Source organism: Girardinichthys multiradiatus, chromosome 1 (assembly GCF_021462225.1).
Source record: "Girardinichthys multiradiatus isolate DD_20200921_A chromosome 1, DD_fGirMul_XY1, whole genome shotgun sequence".
Classification (NCBI taxonomy): Eukaryota; Metazoa; Chordata; class Actinopteri; order Cyprinodontiformes; family Goodeidae; genus Girardinichthys; species Girardinichthys multiradiatus.
In genome coordinates, this window is record NC_061794.1 from 39,141,458 (window position 1) to 39,159,753 (window position 18,296).

At 40.5% G+C, this 18,296-nt stretch overlaps 1 protein-coding gene across 2 annotated transcripts; it reads left to right on the forward strand.

The window, feature by feature from the left end:
• The first annotated feature begins 446 nt into the window (after nucleotides 1-446).
• ptpn1 (protein tyrosine phosphatase non-receptor type 1) lies at nucleotides 447-17,075 on the forward strand. 2 transcript variants are annotated; one of them, XM_047350619.1, is made up of 10 exons: nucleotides 447-559; nucleotides 673-993; nucleotides 1,712-1,802; nucleotides 2,664-2,764; nucleotides 6,388-6,486; nucleotides 6,581-6,718; nucleotides 7,801-8,010; nucleotides 8,130-8,291; nucleotides 8,430-8,590; nucleotides 14,161-17,075. In XM_047350619.1, exons 2-10 carry the CDS (start codon nucleotides 985-987, stop codon nucleotides 14,444-14,446), a joined length of 1,257 nt encoding a protein of 418 aa, XP_047206575.1. In that variant the 5' UTR covers nucleotides 447-559; nucleotides 673-984; the 3' UTR covers nucleotides 14,447-17,075. The 2 variants fall into 2 exon arrangements, with proteins under 2 accessions (XP_047206575.1, XP_047206525.1); XM_047350569.1 differs by having other exon boundaries at nucleotides 673-970.
• The last annotated feature ends 1,221 nt before the right edge of the window (nucleotides 17,076-18,296 follow it).

The window sequence follows — 18,296 nt, forward strand, 5'->3', positions numbered from 1 at the left end:
AGAACACTATTGCTGTAATACAACAGTTTCAACTTTCCGACTGGGCAGCCCATTTTTATCAATATTTTATTTTACTTTTATTTTATCCTAAAGATATTTTTTTCTTTTTGGCCATTTTCACACTGACAGTTTGTCAGGCTACGTTTTTAAAGTCTAATTTAATGGTAGGCAGTGAAAGAATGGATATGTCTGTTTTTCTACTTTTCTGGTTTTAATTGTTCTAACAACCTGGCTGAACTAATATATATGGTAAACATATATCGCCGTATATATAGATGGTTTTATAAAATTAAACAGTTATGAAAACAGTTGTGTTTTTTTGTTTGTTTGTTTTGTTCGAAAATCGGGTTTCAAAACATTTGTGTCGCCTCCAAAGCGGACTTGCCATTCCCAATATGGCGGACGCGCCGACGTAACCTTTCCACTCTTGTAAACAGCCAACAGACCCCTACGTTGGCGTACGTGCGCGCTCCCCCAACAAATCGAACGCATTTATTTCCAGAAGCAAAATGCCTCCGCGCGCCCTCGCACGTCAGTGTTTGCCATTGTTGTAAGAATGGTAAGAGGACTCTCCTACTAACGGAGTGACATTCCGAATATGACGAGAACTTGTAAATCAACATCAGGTATCGCACGACAGCTTGTTAATCTCTTTACTCCGCTGTTTTTCAGCCAGCCAAGGACGGCAGCTACGCTGTGTAGGAGGAGCTAGCGGCGTGTTTCCGCTAAAGAACAGGCCTAGGCGGTGATCTATGCAGCCCTACTGTTAGTTACCAGCGGCCGGACAGTTGGGAGCTAACACAGGAAATTGCTTAACTACAGTTTACTGCGGCTTTATTACCAAGGGGAGCCGTGAGTTAACCTTTCGGATTCGGGAACAAGAACGGGCGACGGCAGCTGGACCGTTTGAGCGATGGAAGCCGAGTTTTGGGAAATCGACGAAAATGGGATTTGGAACTCCGTATATGAGGTTGGAACTGTCTGATGATCATGGTGGGCAAAAATTAAGCCGAGGGCGAAGCTTTCATCTTTTAGAAACAGACTTAATATGAGTTGTCAAACGAGCATGTTCTCGATCCATGTTTTGGGTCGGACCGTTTTGATGATTCACGGGTCGTAATCTTGAAGTACGTCCCATCGCAGAGCTCTAAAACTGAATGTTGGTGATACACTAAAACGTTATTTTAAATATGAATCTCATTACAGGAATCTTAAAAATCTATTTTGTTACTAGAAACCTTCTTTATTTAATCTTCATAGGTAATCACTTGTTTTTTCCCTCCACATGCACCTCTTAGTATGTGCCCCAACAGTCTCTCCATCATGGCCGTTGCTGTTGTATTAAGTAAAACCAGAATTTTATTTTAAAGAATAACTAAAGTTGTATGTTAATAATCATTTGACCCCGGAAGAAGAACAAGTAAATCCCTGAAGGCCTAAATGTTGTATATTCATGCCCTTGATGAGTATTTGTAAACCTTTGATCAGAAAAACCCAACTTTTTTGTTTGTCTTTTTGTGTTTAACATTAACAGGCCAATTGTTAAATGTGAGAAAACGCAACAGATGTTTCTAGGGTAAATTTAGAAAGGAAGAGCCCACCCCCCCCTCACACGATTCTCCACACATGCATAGGTTCAGTTTTATCACACACAGCACTCACACTTAGACTAACACTAATATAATACTGTTTTTGGCTTGTTTTCCCACAGGAGATTCGCCAGCAGTCTTGTGAATTACCCTGCAAGGTTGCCAAATTTCCCGAAAACAAGAATCGGAACCGTTATAGGGACGTCAGCCCCTGTGAGTTGCTCTTTGCCTTCCTGTACCAATGCAGATGTTTAAAATGGTCTGGATGCTAGAAAAGACCTCAAAATTCAAGATAACTGAGACGTGTTGTGTTTTCATTCTACAAAGCAACAGCATTATGATGCCTGATAAGTCGCAGTGGAATATACACAAATACAGCCGCTTACTGCCATTTCACCTCAGGCACTGTAATAATTATTTAAAAGTAAAGGCACTGTGGTATTTTAGTACAAATGGGCTGTCAAAGTACTACAAGTCAGCTTTATTAGTCTAAGACTATAAGTATATCATAGGTGAAAGTAGATGACTATAGTGTAATAATAAAGCCAGGTTATGACTGTGTTGTAAACTTAGCTGATCCTATCTCGAAAAATAATTTTTTCTTTTCATCCCGGCGACAAAAGAGCCCACAAAAGCCACTTCTTATACGTTATTAGTTTGATTACTCCGTTTATCTTGAACAAGTTATGTTTTCACCCAATTATATCAAGTTAATGTCAGTATTTAAAATAATTTATTACAGAGTTTAACAGTTGAACTTTGGTGATTTCCTCTTTTTTTTTTAACACTGAATAAGCTACGCAAAAATTGTGCAGGCAGCGTTGCAAATAGTTACAGTTTTTCATATTCGCATTTAACGAGATGTGAAAATGAGGAACCTGAAACTTAGTTGTACTGTTTACTTTTTATCTGAAAGATTCTTTGGCTGGTACCTCCCAGAGTTAAATTCACAGGACTGATGTTTTAGTTTGTCCAGCAACATTGTTTTCTCACAAGCGGGGGTGTGTGGGAGGGTTGGTTTAGGTTTAAAATTGAAGAACAAAACTGACAGTTTCTTTTTCCCCCTTTCTACAGTTGACCACAGCAGAATATGCCTACAGCTTGGTTCAAATGACTACATTAATGCCAGCCTAATAACTGCAGAAGAGGCACAGAGAAATTATATTCTTACTCAGGTAAGCATCCAGGAAGATTCACCGGATTCTACTGGAAATACTGCATTTCTGAAGGCGTACTCAGAATGTTACTTTGTTTGATAATTAAACACATCTGTAATATGTTGCACAGCCTTGATGCAAATAATGTGTCAACCGTAAGTTCATACCTACATGCAAACCTTTCGGTACAATTTAAGAATGGATTAGATAATGTGACATTTATATTAGATAAACACTAGAGAATGACAAAAGAATCTGGTTTAAATTCCCTGCTGTGCATAAACTGGATTCTGTGTATTTGGATATAAAATTCATCTGTCATGTAAAGTTCTTTGTTGGTTACGCTTCTATAGAAAAATACATTGAACTTCATTTAAAAAGCATACACTGGCGTTTCCAGTATTGTGCTCATAGGATGTGGAGAATATGACAAAATTTTCATCCAGAATATTTTGATCTTATCTTTTCTTTGTCCAAGTAGACATATCTACCTTCATTTACACATTTCTACTAGAAAGACGAGTTTGAGGTGCCACCCGTTATTGACGCATGCTGTGAATTAATTAATACGTTACGGAGCCTTGCAAAACTTTCCATACCACTCTATCTTTATCTCATTTTGTCCCGTGCGACCATTAAAATGAATTTCATTTTGATTCAATGTGAAAAAACCAACAAAAATAGTAGAGCATAATTATGAAAGTGGAAGGAACGGGTAGACGGGTTGTCAAAATTATTTACAAATAAAAATCTAAAAAGAGGGGCTTGCTTTTGTATTAATTTCCCCTGACTTAATACTTTGTAGAACTACCTTGTGCTACAGTTACAACTGCAAGACTTTTGGGGTATGTCTCTTAACATGATGCTACCATCCGCCACCATGTTTTTCAGTGAGGATGTGTTCGAGGTGATGGTTAAAAGCCGTAGGGTTTGCTTAAAGTTCGGTTTTGGTTGCGTCTGACCGCTGCATCTTCCTTTGCAGTCCTGCCATACTCTTTCCATACTTGGATGATGGATTGAACTGAGCTCTGTGAGATGTTCAAAGCTTTGGGTGCTGTTTTTATAACCTACCTCTGCTTAATACAAGTGCATGCCACAGTTTTGTTCAATTCCAGCTTCCTCCTGCCAGATGTTGATGTGCTCCTGGGCAAGGCCCTTAAGTTGAAGCTGCCTACCGATCTGTGAACCAGCGTATGAATGTGTGCTCATTTGTGAGTGGTCATTATGACAGGAAAAGCGCTATATAAGTTTAGTGCATTTACCGTTTCAGTGCTGCTCCAGTTGTGCACGGGAAAAAGGTGTTTTCCTGCTTCATAGAGTTGACGCATCCTTTGAAGGTTGTAAAGTTTAACGACTAATATTTCAGCTGGAGCTGTGCAGAGCTCTCTCTTCAAAACGGAGAACTGTCTGTGTACATCTGAACACACAGGGCAGGTCACATGACACAGATGGACAGGAAGCTGCAAACGTCTTTTAACTCTGGAAGTCATAAAGAGTAAAAAACAGTTCGATAGTTTGAAGAAAATCAAAATTAGTTTGATTTTTTTTTTATGCAACTGTTTGGCCTACAGAGGAGGTGGCTGATATACAATCAGAGAACCAACAGAGGTATCCGGAGTTGAGGTTAATCTGATACCTGGTTGTGTAAAAATCAGCGTATCCGGAGTCTGGACCCTGAAGTATAACCTGGATTGGCTCGGGGGTTTCTTCAATTCTAGCTAAGGAGACTGCAGGTTAAAATTCTCAGCAGGTCTTGGCAGCAGGTATTGAGCATTTACTTCCTCTCATGGGGTGCCTTGAATGGAACAATTAGACCTTAAGTGTCAAGGCTGCATGATTGGCAATGAACCATCCCAGAAACTGGTGGACATGTAGCTGGGGCTGGCTGTGATCCTCAGGTCCGAAGGTGTCTGCATCTTGGTCTTAGAGGCTATGTGTCGGCCTTTGCAGCCGTACTTGTAGTTTTTGTTTTATTTGTCCATAACTTTTAAAATGTGTTCAAAACCATTGATTCTATGACTGATTTACAAAGTTACAATTGAAATAATAGAGTTTGTCTTCCAGGCAGTCATGTGACAACCTCCCATAGAGGTGCATCTTCTTTTCCAGCTTTTTTAAAGATGTATCTTGTGATTCCATATAAGAATAAATGTTAACCCTGGAAAATATGCCTTGTTTAACACTACGACTCCCAGAATTCTAACACGACCAGAACTCCCAAGCCTGTCAATTTGATGGCGCGCATTCTGGATGCGAGGGCGGTGATGACATCATCACATTCCATTGGTCAGAATCCTAAAGGTTTTCTGGCACGCTGTAAAATTATGCAAATAGTATTTGATCAAAACCTATTATGTTTTATTATTATTTATAAATAGTATTGAAAAATAACACATGGTAGCTTTACTAATCTGACCAAAAGCTGGACAGCTCCCTGTTACGCCCTCCTTTCACTCTGCGGACATAAACTAGTGCTAAAACGCCTTCAGCTCATCCACACTCATGTCCCGGGAGGAATTCTCTCCTAAAACTCTGCGGGCCTCAGCCACAGTGCAGCCCTGAATGTGGATGAGCATCCAGCAAGCAGAGGAATGCGGTGTGGGCGTCTTGGATCTGGCCCTTTGCGTAATGGGTCCCTCTGCCTCTGTCAACGCGTTCTGGCTATGACGCCTCCCTCTCCTTCCCTTCCACTGTCCACACTGCCATCCTTTCCTATCTCCTCCTCCTTCTCAGCTGTGCGCTTGTCTTGAGATGAAAACGCTGTGAAGCACAGAATAGATCATTGTTATTAGGCTACTATACCTATCTATGGCCTAACTTATTGTTTATTTTTTTGTCCATTGTCAGTACCTTGCTTTGTAGTTTCTCTCCTGCCAGTGAGCTGGATTGCTGGGTTTATAGCTGAGGACTGGGCGGCTGGCTTGTCTTCCTGTCTCTGAACTTGTGCTGATTGTGGCACCGTTGCTATATAAATAGTTTATAGATTGTTAGTTTACTAATCTGTAAACTATAGCCTAAAATGATAAAATCATTACATAGGCTAGTGCTTTACTAACTTGAAGTAATGCGTTACCCCCCCCTCCTGCTGAAGGGACGACTCGTCTTTGTTTTAGCCGGGGGAGCCTCACTTTCATCCTTCTCGCCCCCAGAATCACACTCATCTAGTTTTTGAAGCATTTCCACTGCCTCTTGAGTTAAAAATCCATTTGTAGGATGCCAGTAATCTCCTTCTCAGACAGCGTCCTAGAGTGGCGGTTGCTAGGCAACGCCCGCCGCGGGGGGGCGGGGATCGATGTAAATAATAGGGCCGTCAAAATAGCGGCTGTGGTAGTTAGAAGTAGAAATACTTAGATCTTGCATTTACTTTATTTTTTAAAAATAGAGACACAGGAACACACAAGACACAGGTTTAGAAAAAGTCAGGATGCCAGGAAGATAAGAGTTTTGATAAACCAGAGTTATGGGATGTCAAACTTTCAAAACCGTCAAATTGACGGCCCTGGGAGTTCTAAGTGAAATTATGAAATATAGGAGAAAAGTTGGGTCTGCCATTAAACCTTTTCCTAAAGATAAGTAAGTTCTTGGCTAATATAGTAAGACTAAGCTTAAGGTTCAATGTTTTCACTGCTGTTTCTTTTTAGGGACCCCTTCCAAGTACATGTGGTCATTTCTGGGAGATGGTGTGGGAACAAAGGACCCGCGGTGTTGTGATGCTGAACCGGGTCATAGAGAAAGGCTCTGTAAGCACCAGTTGGCTTTTCTATCAGTGCATCAAATTGTATCTCTCTGCCTTCATGTTCCTTGTGTGTTTCATTCACTCTCATTTGGATTTAGATCAAGTGTGCCCAATATTGGCCCCACAGAGAGGAGAAAGATGCCATCTTTGAAGATACCTACTTCAAGGTTACTCTTGTCTCAGAGGACATCAAATCATACTACACAGTCCGGCAGCTGGAGTTGGAAAACCTGTCTGTGAGTTGTTCCTCTCTCCTTTGAGTTAGTGCAGTTATTCTCAAACTGTGGGGCGCGCCCCCTAGGGGTGGCGTGGCGGCATGACGTGGGGTGTGAGAACAGCCTTGCCTTCTGTTTTTTGTCCAGAAAACACAACGCACAGAACTAACGTGAATGTCGGAGGACTTGGAATGATTCAGAGGGTGACAAAATAAACAAAACAAGTAGGGGAAACACAGATGGATCCAGAGAGGGACTTCTGTTTGTAAAATGGAGAAATATATTACAGAGGCAAAAAGAAAAATAGGCAACATGTCGGGGAAATCCAGGACAAAGACAAACGAGGACAATGAATGAGAGAACTTAATATTTTTTGCCAAATTGTTCACTTGTCTTTGTTGTTTACTCTGGTTGTACCTTATTGTTCTTGTAGTGTTTGCAGTCGATAAAAAGCAGTTAGTAGCGAGTAATTCTGTGATACTATTAAGTTAGTTAGCACACGCTCATTCATCTCATTCATCTTTGTTGCCAAACATATATAGATTTTTTTGCTGTTGTAAAATATGTGGTTGCACATTGTATGTTATTATCTGTTTTGAAGAAGACTAGTCATAATTTTTATCTTCTTCTATAATAGTTTCATTTTTTCTACCCATTTTGTTTGAAGTTTTGGGGCCTAAACAGTTTTTATTCTTCAAAGAGAGGCGCAACAGAAAAAGTTTCAGAACCACTAGGTTTGTGACGGAGAACTATTCTGGTGCAGAATAAATACAGGAGCTAGGTGCTAGCTCTATATACGGCTGCCAATGTGTGTGATTGTAGTCCACAAGCATGTTTTTTTTGTTTGTTCCTGTAAAGAAGTATTTGAACTGATCAGAACTGAAGAACTGAAACATCATATGAAACAAATTTCCTTCTTTTCACTTCTCTTATCCACATTTTGTCGGTTTCAAATTTGTTGAAACTGCACCTTTTTCTTGCTGTTAATGCCATTTCTCAGCGTAATGAAAAGAGTCCCGACCGACATGCACTTATTATTTTTTGCCACATACCCTTGGTTGTTGGCTTTCTCTTAACATTTTCACTGTGATCTGTCTCTGCAGACTCAACAGACTCGTGAAATTTTACATTTTCACTACACCACCTGGCCTGACTTTGGGGTACCAGAGTCTCCCGCATCCTTCCTTAACTTCCTCTTTAAGGTGCGAGAATCGGGCTGTCTGAATTCAGAGCACGGACCGGTGGTGGTGCACTGCAGTGCTGGTATTGGACGCTCTGGTACCTTTTGTCTCGTGGACACCTGCCTTTTATTGGTTTGTACAGACTTGTTGTATAGACTTATTAGCACAGCCTTTTGGTTTTATTATGGGGGAAATAGGAGCTTAATTTAAACACTTTCAAGAATTCAAGCATGGTGTTTTGGTGTTTGCAGATGTCCCTTCGTAAAGACCCGTCTTCAGTGCGTATTCGCGATGTGCTGCTGGAGATGCGGCGTTATCGAATGGGTTTGATACAAACTGCAGATCAGCTTCGCTTCTCCTACCTTGCTGTCATTGAAGGTGCCAAGTACATCAAAGGAGACACATCTCTCCAGGCAGGTTCCTCTTTGCTGCTCTTTTTCTTAACTCATAATTTTAATTGGAGCATCTTTTGTTTTCTCAGATTAACCAACTATGTTTGCAGAATGTGTTTTAATTAATAAAAAAAAATTTATTATTTTTTTATTCCTAAGGAGTCATGGAAAGAGCTCTCAAATGAGGAAGACGATCCTCCAGAGTTCACCCCTCCCCCTCCTCTTCCTCCTCCCAGAGGCCCTCACAACGGCAGAGTGCCGCCATCTTTTTTCCCAGATAATGTAGACTTCATCCAACGTGTGGAAACTTCCCAACAGGGGTGAGCATCCAAAATACTGATTTGTGTTATCTAGAAATGTACATGTGCATCTCAATAAAATACTCGTAAAGAGTTATTTTTATCTAAGTGATTTAATTAGAACAACGTTCTGATGTCGTCTAGACTGATCACACAGTTACAGCCCATGTGTACCTTTTAGAGGAAGATTGTTTTACTTCTCGTCAAAGACTGCAGGCTGAATCATTTTCATAAGTTAATGATGAGATGAGAATTTATCACATTTTTACTCATCTTTAAACCGCGGTGCTCAAACCAGTATTAACACAGCAACCAGGGCCGGTTTCATGCAGGTAACCTGCCTCAAATGTTCCATCTAATTTAGATTAAGTTTCTTAGAAGCGATTTACATGAATGCCAGCCGATTGCATTTATTTCTAACACTAGTTTTTCCCAGTCCACCTGTTTCTCAGGTCTGACTGATTTACAGGAACCGAGGTCTCCAGCCGCTGCTCTGTTCAAATCTACTTGAGTTGTATGCAGTCACATTAACAAATAGGCACTCACTGTATATGTGGATCTCAATAGATTAGAATAATGTTGGAAATTTATTTCAGTAATTTAAGAGTCAAATTCATAATCATTCATTAAATAGACTCATCACAGAGTGATATATTTCAAGCAATTATTTGTTAAACTTCATGATCTTTAAAGGCCAAGAAAACCCAGAATTCAGTTTCTCCAGAAATAGTACAAAAGACAAAATACAAAAAGGATTTTTAATATGGAAATGTCAGCTTACTGATAAGTATTTCCATGTGCTGTACAGTTTATGCACTCAATGCTTGGTTGGGGCGACATTGCATGAGTTACTGCATTAATGCAGTGTGGTATGGGGGCTATAAGCTTACGGCTCTCCTGAGGTGTTAAAGGAGCCCACGGTTGCTTTAATAGCAGCCTTCAGCTCGTCTGCATTATTGGGTCTGCTTTCTGTCTACCTTTTGACAGTCCTCCAAACACTCTCTGTGGGTTTAGGTCAGTTCAGTTTGTTGGTCAATCAGGCACCGTGGTGTCATGGTCAGTAAAGCAGAACTGGTACTTCTGTTGGTGTGGGCAGGTGCTGAAAATAAGAACAGCATCTCAATAAAGCTTGTCCGTTGTGCTCTAAGATTTTCTGATAGATGTTTGGTCTGACTCTGGACTTGAAAAGACTCGGCAGCAGATCACATGGATGTCTCCATGTGTTTTGTGACATGACTAATGCTGCAACGGGGGTAGAGGTCAACCTGCCTCTGCAACATAGCCACAGGCCCTCATCGGCAGACTTCTTAAGAGTGAGCTGGCTTCGCAGGTTGGGGGAGTTATGCAGTGACGACATATGGTTTGCGCAACCAACCAGCAAGCAAAAACAACACTCAGAAGTCATTTCAGGCAAGAAGAGTAAGGAGGACAACGCTGATTATTCAATTCAATTTATTTATATAGCGCTAATTCACAACACATCGTCTCAAGGCACTTCACAAAAGTCAGGTACATACATTCCAATTAATCCTAACCATTGAACAGTGCAGTTAGATTCAGTTATTTATTCAAATTGGATAAAAAGTTTTTCTATCTAAGGAAACCCAGCAGATTGCATCCAGTCAGTGACTTGCAGCATTCACTCCTGGATGAGCATGTAGAGACAGTGGACAGTCACTGGCGTTGACTTTGCAGCAATCCCTCATACTGAGCATGCATGTAGCGACAGCAGAGAGGAAAAACTCCCCTTTAACAGGAAGAAACCTCCAGCAGAACCAGGCTCAGTGTAAGCGGCCATCTGCCACGACCAACTGGGGTTTGAGAGAACAGAGCAGAGACACAAAAAGAACACAGAAGCACTGATCCAGGAGTCCTTTTTATGGGGAGGAAAAGTAAATGTTAATGATGTAGCTCCTTTAGTCGTTTCACCTAGAAAGAAAGAACAGATAAACTCTGAGCCAGTTTTCAAGGTTAGAGTCTGAAAGAGAGCACATATAATTAGTTACAGTAAAAGCTCAGTCAATTTCCATGTCTAGGAGAGAGAAAGGGTTAAACACTGAAAGACAGGGCTATGTGGATCATCGGTAGAGGGTGAGCATTAAGTTGTTACTAGCAGAAGCTCGGACGATTCCCCTCTCCAGAAAGGTGTCACAGGTAGACACAGAGCCAGGCCAGGTGTAGCTTCTAGGAAGAGAAAAGAGAGAACAAGGTTAAAAGCTGAAATAACAGCAAATAATGCAAAATTGGAGAGTAGTGTGAGAATGTAGCAAAGAGGGTGAAAGTGGTCGTTATGTCCTCCAGCAGCATAAGCCTATAGCAGCATAACTACACAGATAGTTTCAGTTCAGATTATTTAGTTAAACGGCGCTTATTTACAACAATGTCGTCTCAAGGCACCCCATAAAAGGTCCCACTGATGGTCATTGTTATACTAAAAACCACAAGGATTGGGATACCTCTCTCTGTCAGACTGATTATAACCATTGGAAAAGAGAAGGGGTCATACAGGTAGCAGAAATGAAGGGTGTGTTTGCACCTCAACCATAACTGAGCCGGTTTAGACTAAACCTGACTCCCCCTTACTCCATCCAACATGGAGGGAGGAAGGCTCCCTCCCTGATAACCTAAGCCACTCTAACTATAAACTTTATCAAAAAGGAAAGTTTTAAGCCTAGCCTTAAAAGTAGACAGGGTGTCTGCCTCACGGACCAAAACCGGGAGCTGGTTCCACAGGAGAGGAGCCTGATAACTAAAGGATCTGCCTCCCATTCTACTTCTAGAGACTCTAGGAACCACCAGTAAACCTGCAGTCTGAGAACGAAGTGCTCTGTTAGGAACATATGGAACAATCAGATCTCTGGTGTATGATGAAGCTAGATCATTAAGGGCTTTATATGTGAGGAAAAGTCATCCAAGTTTTTACATCTTCAAGACATGCTTGTAGTCTATCTAACTGGTTGGGTTCATCAGGATTTATGGAGAAGTAAAGCTAAGTATCATCAGCGTAACAGTGAAAATTTATCCCATGCTGCCTAATAATTTGACCTATTGGAAGCATATATATAGTATGATGCTGATGTCGATGCTACACAACACCTCCTGTCGTCCCCCATAGCCAGCTGTTTCTACTTGTAATTTATGAATAGTCAGAGGCAGCTCTGAGGCGGCTTGTCTTTGCAGGTTTTTGACAAATGTTGTGTTAAAGGGGCTACTGACTCCATTCACAGCTCATGCCTTATAAAGTTCCTCTAAATTCTTCACACCTTTTTGCGCCATACTTTTTCCGCCCACTCAACTTTCCTTTTAATATGCTTGGATGGAGCACTCAAAGATCAGCCAGCGATGACCTTTTGAGGCCTACCCCATCTCGTAGTGGCTTTCAGCTTGGCTAAAATTTCAGCAGTAAAATCTGTCGTCTGATTGGTCTTATTTGTTCTAAATGTCAGTGAAACTGAATTTGGGGATTTTTCAGCTGTAAGCCATGATATTAAAACTTAACAAAAATAAATGCCTATTTGTGTCTAACGCAGTGGAAAATAACTATCAAGAGTCAATTATCTCAGTCCCTGCTTAACGAAGGGGGACTTGTTGTTCATGTAAACTCTTGTGCACTAAATGTTGCTCTCATTTATCTGTGTAATTATGTCTGAAGGGATTTGAGCCGTGACATTATGACGGCTCACTGCTACTGTAATGTCTCATGTAATGTTTTCATGCAGACCAGAGCTGAAAACTCAGCATGGCAAATGTTTTTTTTAATTTTGGGCCAAATTTAGGAGGATAGGAAACAAGTACTTTCAAATCAGGTTTTGTTTGTTTAAAACTGAAGCTTGAAACTGATTTGATCCAATTTAGGCATAAAGAAACATGCGGTTTTCATGTCAAATAGGCCGAGTCATGATGGTAACTGAACTTCTGAGAGTGAATCTTAATGTTTGTCTGAACGATTATTTGAAATTAATCATGAGTAATCTAATAATAATTTTAGGAAATTGTGGAAAAATTATTTTGCATGAAATCAAACCTTTTAAATAAGAGGTTAAATATTTGTAAAGTTGTGTTGATGCCCACAGTCTAAGCACTTTGTAACTTAAAAAAGTCATATTTTAAAATGTTGACTTCAAACTTTGCACATCTTTGACAAAATGACTTAATACAGTCATAGTTAAAGAAAATATCCCTCTGGCAGTTCTCAGGTTTTACATATCGGGACATAATAAAAATGATCTGATCTATAACAGGTTTAAAGTCATTTAAATCTAACATCAAGTATACATAAACACACAGCAGATTACAAACTGTCATTATTAGAAAGAAATGAAACCAAAATGGTGCGTGGAAAACATAGTACACCAGTTGCTCCTTCTATAGGATTTAAGAGAAACGCTGCAACCAGACTGCTCATTTTCAGTGGTCATCAGCAACAGCGACACCCTCTATAAAAGCAGGAGTTTGGCAGCTTGCTTCTTAGAAATGTACTGCTGTGTATTAACATTATGACGAGGTGGAAAGACATCAACAATGACCTTATAGGAGCACTTGTTGCTTCACATTAATCTGGAAAGGCTTATAAGGCCATTTCAAAACTATATGAAGTCCATCATTCTAAACAGAAAAACAAAGATCATCCACAAGTTGAGAACAGACTGTTGTTCTGATCTTGGTAGGAGTGAAAGTCCCAAAAACTTCACCACAAGCCGAGACTCTCTAGTGCTCAGAGTCATTCCAAAACCCCCAAGAGTTCCATGTCAGACTCTACAGACCTCAGTTAGCATGTCAAAGGGTGGAGTTAGAAAACGACAGAAGAAGGCAGGCTTGTTCGGAAGGGTTGCAGCAGAAAGCCTCTTCTGTATAAAAAAAAAGAATATGGCAGCATGACTTAAATTGGCAACAGTGCATCAAAACCTCTGGGACAACGTATTTTGGTAAGTAGAGACGTGTTTCCTTAATGCACAGCACCATGTTTTGAAGATATATCAGCACAACATCCTCTTACCAACTGTTAAGCATGGTGGTGGAAACGTGATGATAAGGGCTTGTTCTGCAGCCACAGGCCTTAGGTACCGTACAGAGTAATATAAACCTGTGTTCTTCTACCAAACCACTATAGAGGTAAATGTGAGGCCATCTGTCTGACGGCTGAAGCTTGGTCCAAACGGAGTCTCCCAACAGCAACGTTGCAGATCTACAATAGAATGGCAAAAAAAGAAAAGAATCGAGGTTTTGCAGTGGCCCAGTCAAAGTCCTGACCTCAACCCAAAACTGAAATTCTGTGCTGGGAACTTAAGAAATATGTACAGAAATAATAGCTAACAAACCTCAAAGAACTGAAGCAACGCTGTACAAAACAGAAGGCGTCAAATTTCTCCACAGCAACGTGAAGGTCTGATGAAGTCTGACGGAAAGGGATTACTCAAAGTTTCAGTTTTTTTGTAGTTAGATTAGATATAATCTGGTAAAGATAATATTTTTTAAGTCTTGTCACATAAAAGGACAACTGCCTATGCTGATGTTTTCAATACAAAACCCGTTTGCCAAAAGAAAAACAAAAGCCTTGATCTGTTCTGCTTTCCCTCCGTTTCTTCATTCAGGTCTTCACAAGACACAGAGCTGCGAAAAAGAAACCCAGTTGTCCCGGAGCCTCCTCCTGACAAGGGGGATCTGCTGGATGGGCATGTGGGAATCCAAGATCTAACCCCCAGCGCTCCGAACAAATCCCAGCAGCAGGAGGGGACGGAGGAGTTGTCGGACAGACCGGAGCAGCCAAAGGGAAACAGTCCTATGCCGGGGGCTTGGTCCCCTCTAACAGTCCACGTGTGCCTGTGCACAGCACTGGCTCTCAGTGCTTATATCTGCTATCGCGTCTATTTCCACTGATGTCTGTCCTTTCTTCTTCCTTTCGTTTTTATGTTCCATGATGTCGCAAAGTGGACTTGGCTGGCCAGTCAGCCTGCTTTGACTCTGTAAGTGGTGGTTGGCGATACTTTGGCGCTGAGCTAATTCAGGTTCACCTGTGATAATGTTGTAAATGGTCAGCTGCCACTCTTTACCCAAACGTTCTTTCTGTATGCCATCTCGAACGCTCAGGGCCTCGGTTTTTCAGGCGCCACATCTCAGTCGTGTGTGTGTGCCGACCCAAACGCAGACTCCCCATAAAACACACGTCAGTCTGCTAAGGTGAAGGGGTTTGCATTGGGACTGCTGGTCTGACCACCAGGACCAGTGAACCCTGGCTAATTTACATGCATCTTCTTTCTTATTTACCAAAATGACACCTTTGAATGTTTTTCCATTTTTATACTAAACTCATTTAGTAGTACAGACTGATCATGATTTTGCTTGAGCTTGACTGAAAACATGTCACTAACGGGAGAAGTTTTCTTCAAGCAGTTGAGTGAAACTACAAAAAAAAATCCAGTTTGCTCCCAGTAACTGAAGGAAAGTGTGGATTTTACACACTACTTGGCTCTGTTTGGCAGGTTGGGTATGCTTTTTTTTCCCATTTGTACATTTTTGAATCTGCTCAGTGAAAACTATGAATGCAACATTTACAGTAAGTTTGATAATAGATGCAGAAAGGCGCCTCCTAGAGTCGGGGCTGTCTCTCCGTTTTCTCCTCCTGGTACCTCGACAGTGACGCCTGAAACAACATTGTGCAGGGATAAGGTGACGTGTCTCCGCCACTTTCCAGGCAGAATCGGTTTCATCCTGAGATGGAATCCAACACATGGCTTTAGATACTGTCTGTAGTTTCACAGTAGATGTAAAATGTGTAACCTTCACCTGCAGGTAGCTGTCAGACACAAAGTAGCTCACACCCAGCTCCATATGCTAGCAATAAAAGTAACTCAGACGTGGTGTCCTTCACACGTGCATCTCATAAATAGAAGATATCACAATATTTATTTATTTTAGTAATTTTAGATCAAAAAGCCAAACTCACTTAACATAGATTCATCGCACACCGATATATTCCAACTGCTCCTTCGTGGTGATTTTGATGATTATCTCTCGGGTCCTAAAAACACAACATTCTGTTTTTCAGGCAATGAAATTACCAGTAAAGAATAATAAAAATGGATTTTTAATACAGAAATGTGGGCACACTGAAAAGCATGTCCATGTACTGTACAGGATATGTCCTCAGAACTTGGTCGCAAGCCATGTTGCATGAATTGGATCAACCTGTCATCCTCTTCTTGACAAATGCCACATTTTCTCTGGGCCTTAAATCATGTGAGTTTACTCATCAATCAAGCAGTGATACCTTGAAAGGTTCTTAAGTTCCCTGATAGATGGTTGCGCTGACTTTGGATTTGATAAAACCCAGCGGACCAGCACCAACTGTGGAAACCTCACACTGGAGGAACCTGTGCCTCTCCACTCTCCCTTTAGATTCTGGGACCCTAATTTCCAAATAAAATGGATGTTTCTTATGTTGTCCCTGATTCAGCAGTGACTTATCACAAAGGATGTGACAGTTTCAACCCATGTACTTTACACATCTGTGTGTGGTGGCTCTTAAAGCTCTAACTGCAGCTGCAGTCCACACACGAGTCTCCTACAATCTCCAATAGGCTTTGCTTCAGAATCCTCTCAAGACTGCTTCTCTACTTATTGCTTGTGCTTTTTCTACCACTCTTTATCCTTCCACCTAGTTTTCCATTAATACACATTGACATAGCTCTCTCTTTTGGGTCTAACCAAGTGCCAGTGACTATTTGCAAGACAGCAGTCGTCCCTGTAATTGTGTAGTCCATAACATGACATTTCTGTATTAAAAATCCTTTTTTTTATGGGTCTGATATGTTCTTATTCTCTGAGATGCTAAATTTTGGGTTTTTCTTGTTAAGTCATAATCATCAAAGTTAACAATGAAATGCTTGGGATACATCACTCTGTGTATTATGACTCTATATAGTAGTTTCACTTTGTGAGTTGAAGTCCTGAAATAAATGAACTTATTCTAATTTGAGAGGTACATGTAGGTCTCTGAGAATGAGTGTGGGACCAGGGATTTTAAAACTTAACCAAAATAAAAAAATCAAACACCAGCACAGGGATGAAAAGGACGCACTGTTCTGATTATTAATGTGTCATAGAGTGAGCCTGAGCTGGCCGTGTTCTTCTGTACGATTGTTTTTTTAAAGCATGCAGCGTTTGTGAGTCACCAGGTTTGTCCAAATAAGAGATTAGTTAAGCTGCTACCATTCGTTTACCTTTGGGACGAGACAGTTCAGCTCTTTGTCCGACGGCTGTACCTTTCTTTAGAATGTATGAACGTCCTCTCCACGGGATGCACCCTTATTAAATTTTTATATAAGCATATATATTTTAGATCAGGTTTAAGTGTGCTGACTTCCTTTTCTGCTTTAACGGATTAAACCTCAGCACTTGTGCAGTAATTGCACCAGGTTTTCCCATTTTCTATACGTATGCTGGGCTTAGAAACATATTTTTTTATTTACATTTGTTTTCATTTTTAAATAAAGAAAACAAAAAAGTGTGTCCTGTTTTTCTTCTGGCTTGTATAAGGAAGCAGTGTGATATCAGCTGCAATAAATCCACATTTTCCTTTCTTTCTCATCTGCCAGGAGGTTTCCAACATGTTCTCTGACCTCCAGCTTCTCATGCTCATCTGATCCAGCTGTTTACTGCAGCTTGGCTCCTTCCAACAGGCTGAATATACTGTTGGTATGCAAACAGTAACAGCAAACATGAATATACTTCCAGTCATTTGCCACATTCATACTGGACCAACTGATATATTTGTAATATATTGTGCAGCTCTAATATGTTGGATTATCAGCTTAGTTGAGTGAGTAGAGAAAAGCCTAAGGTCCTACAATGGACTAAGCTGTCTTGTATTATTCAAACTGAGGTCCAAATACGTTTTAATAAGTTATCAGCTTTGTTGGAATTGGCAGCATCCAGAATTTCCTCCATTATTAAATAAATTAAGAGATGTTAACATGTAATGTTGGTTTTTCTTTATCTTTGGAAAAGAAAGGGATTAGTTGTATTTAAACGTCAGAAATTAAGCCAAAGATACCTATAAAAAATGTTTTTTCTAGTTGAGGACAAAGTTAGTACCACCTACCACCATGATAGTTAGTGTTGGCCCCTTTGAAATAATTTGGGTGAGATGCTTCTTGTAGCCATCGACCAGTCTCTGACATTGTCTGAGGAAAGTTTGTCCCAGACCTTTTATTTGTGAGATGTTTAAGGGCTTTCTTGCATGTACAGCTCAGTCCAGGTCACCCCACAGCACCTCAGTGAGATCAAGATCTGGGCCCATATTCACAAACAATCCTGAGAATAAAAGTAGCTCCTAGTGACGTCATTCTAGGGATAATCTTAGAATTTCTGGAATTATAGGATTTTTCTTAGACTTTTACCTCAGTAAGACAAAAGTTATTCACAAAGCATCTGAGGCCTGAAGACAGCTCCTAAAATGAACAAATATTAAGAGTAGTGAGGAGGACATTTAGTCAGCCTAAGAGTGTCTGAAGCAGAGAAGATGGTGGAAGAACAGAGAGAAAGGAGAGATATTCTCCGTATAATGAATATCAATGAATTAATAAGCCGCTTCGGGCTTGATGGTGCAGGGATCCAATCCCTAAACAGTAAATGAGCACATAAATGTTGAAAACAATCATAAAATTATTAATATAAAGATAAGATTATGATCCCCCTAGTTTTATCAGCAGGACAGATCAAAGGTGCA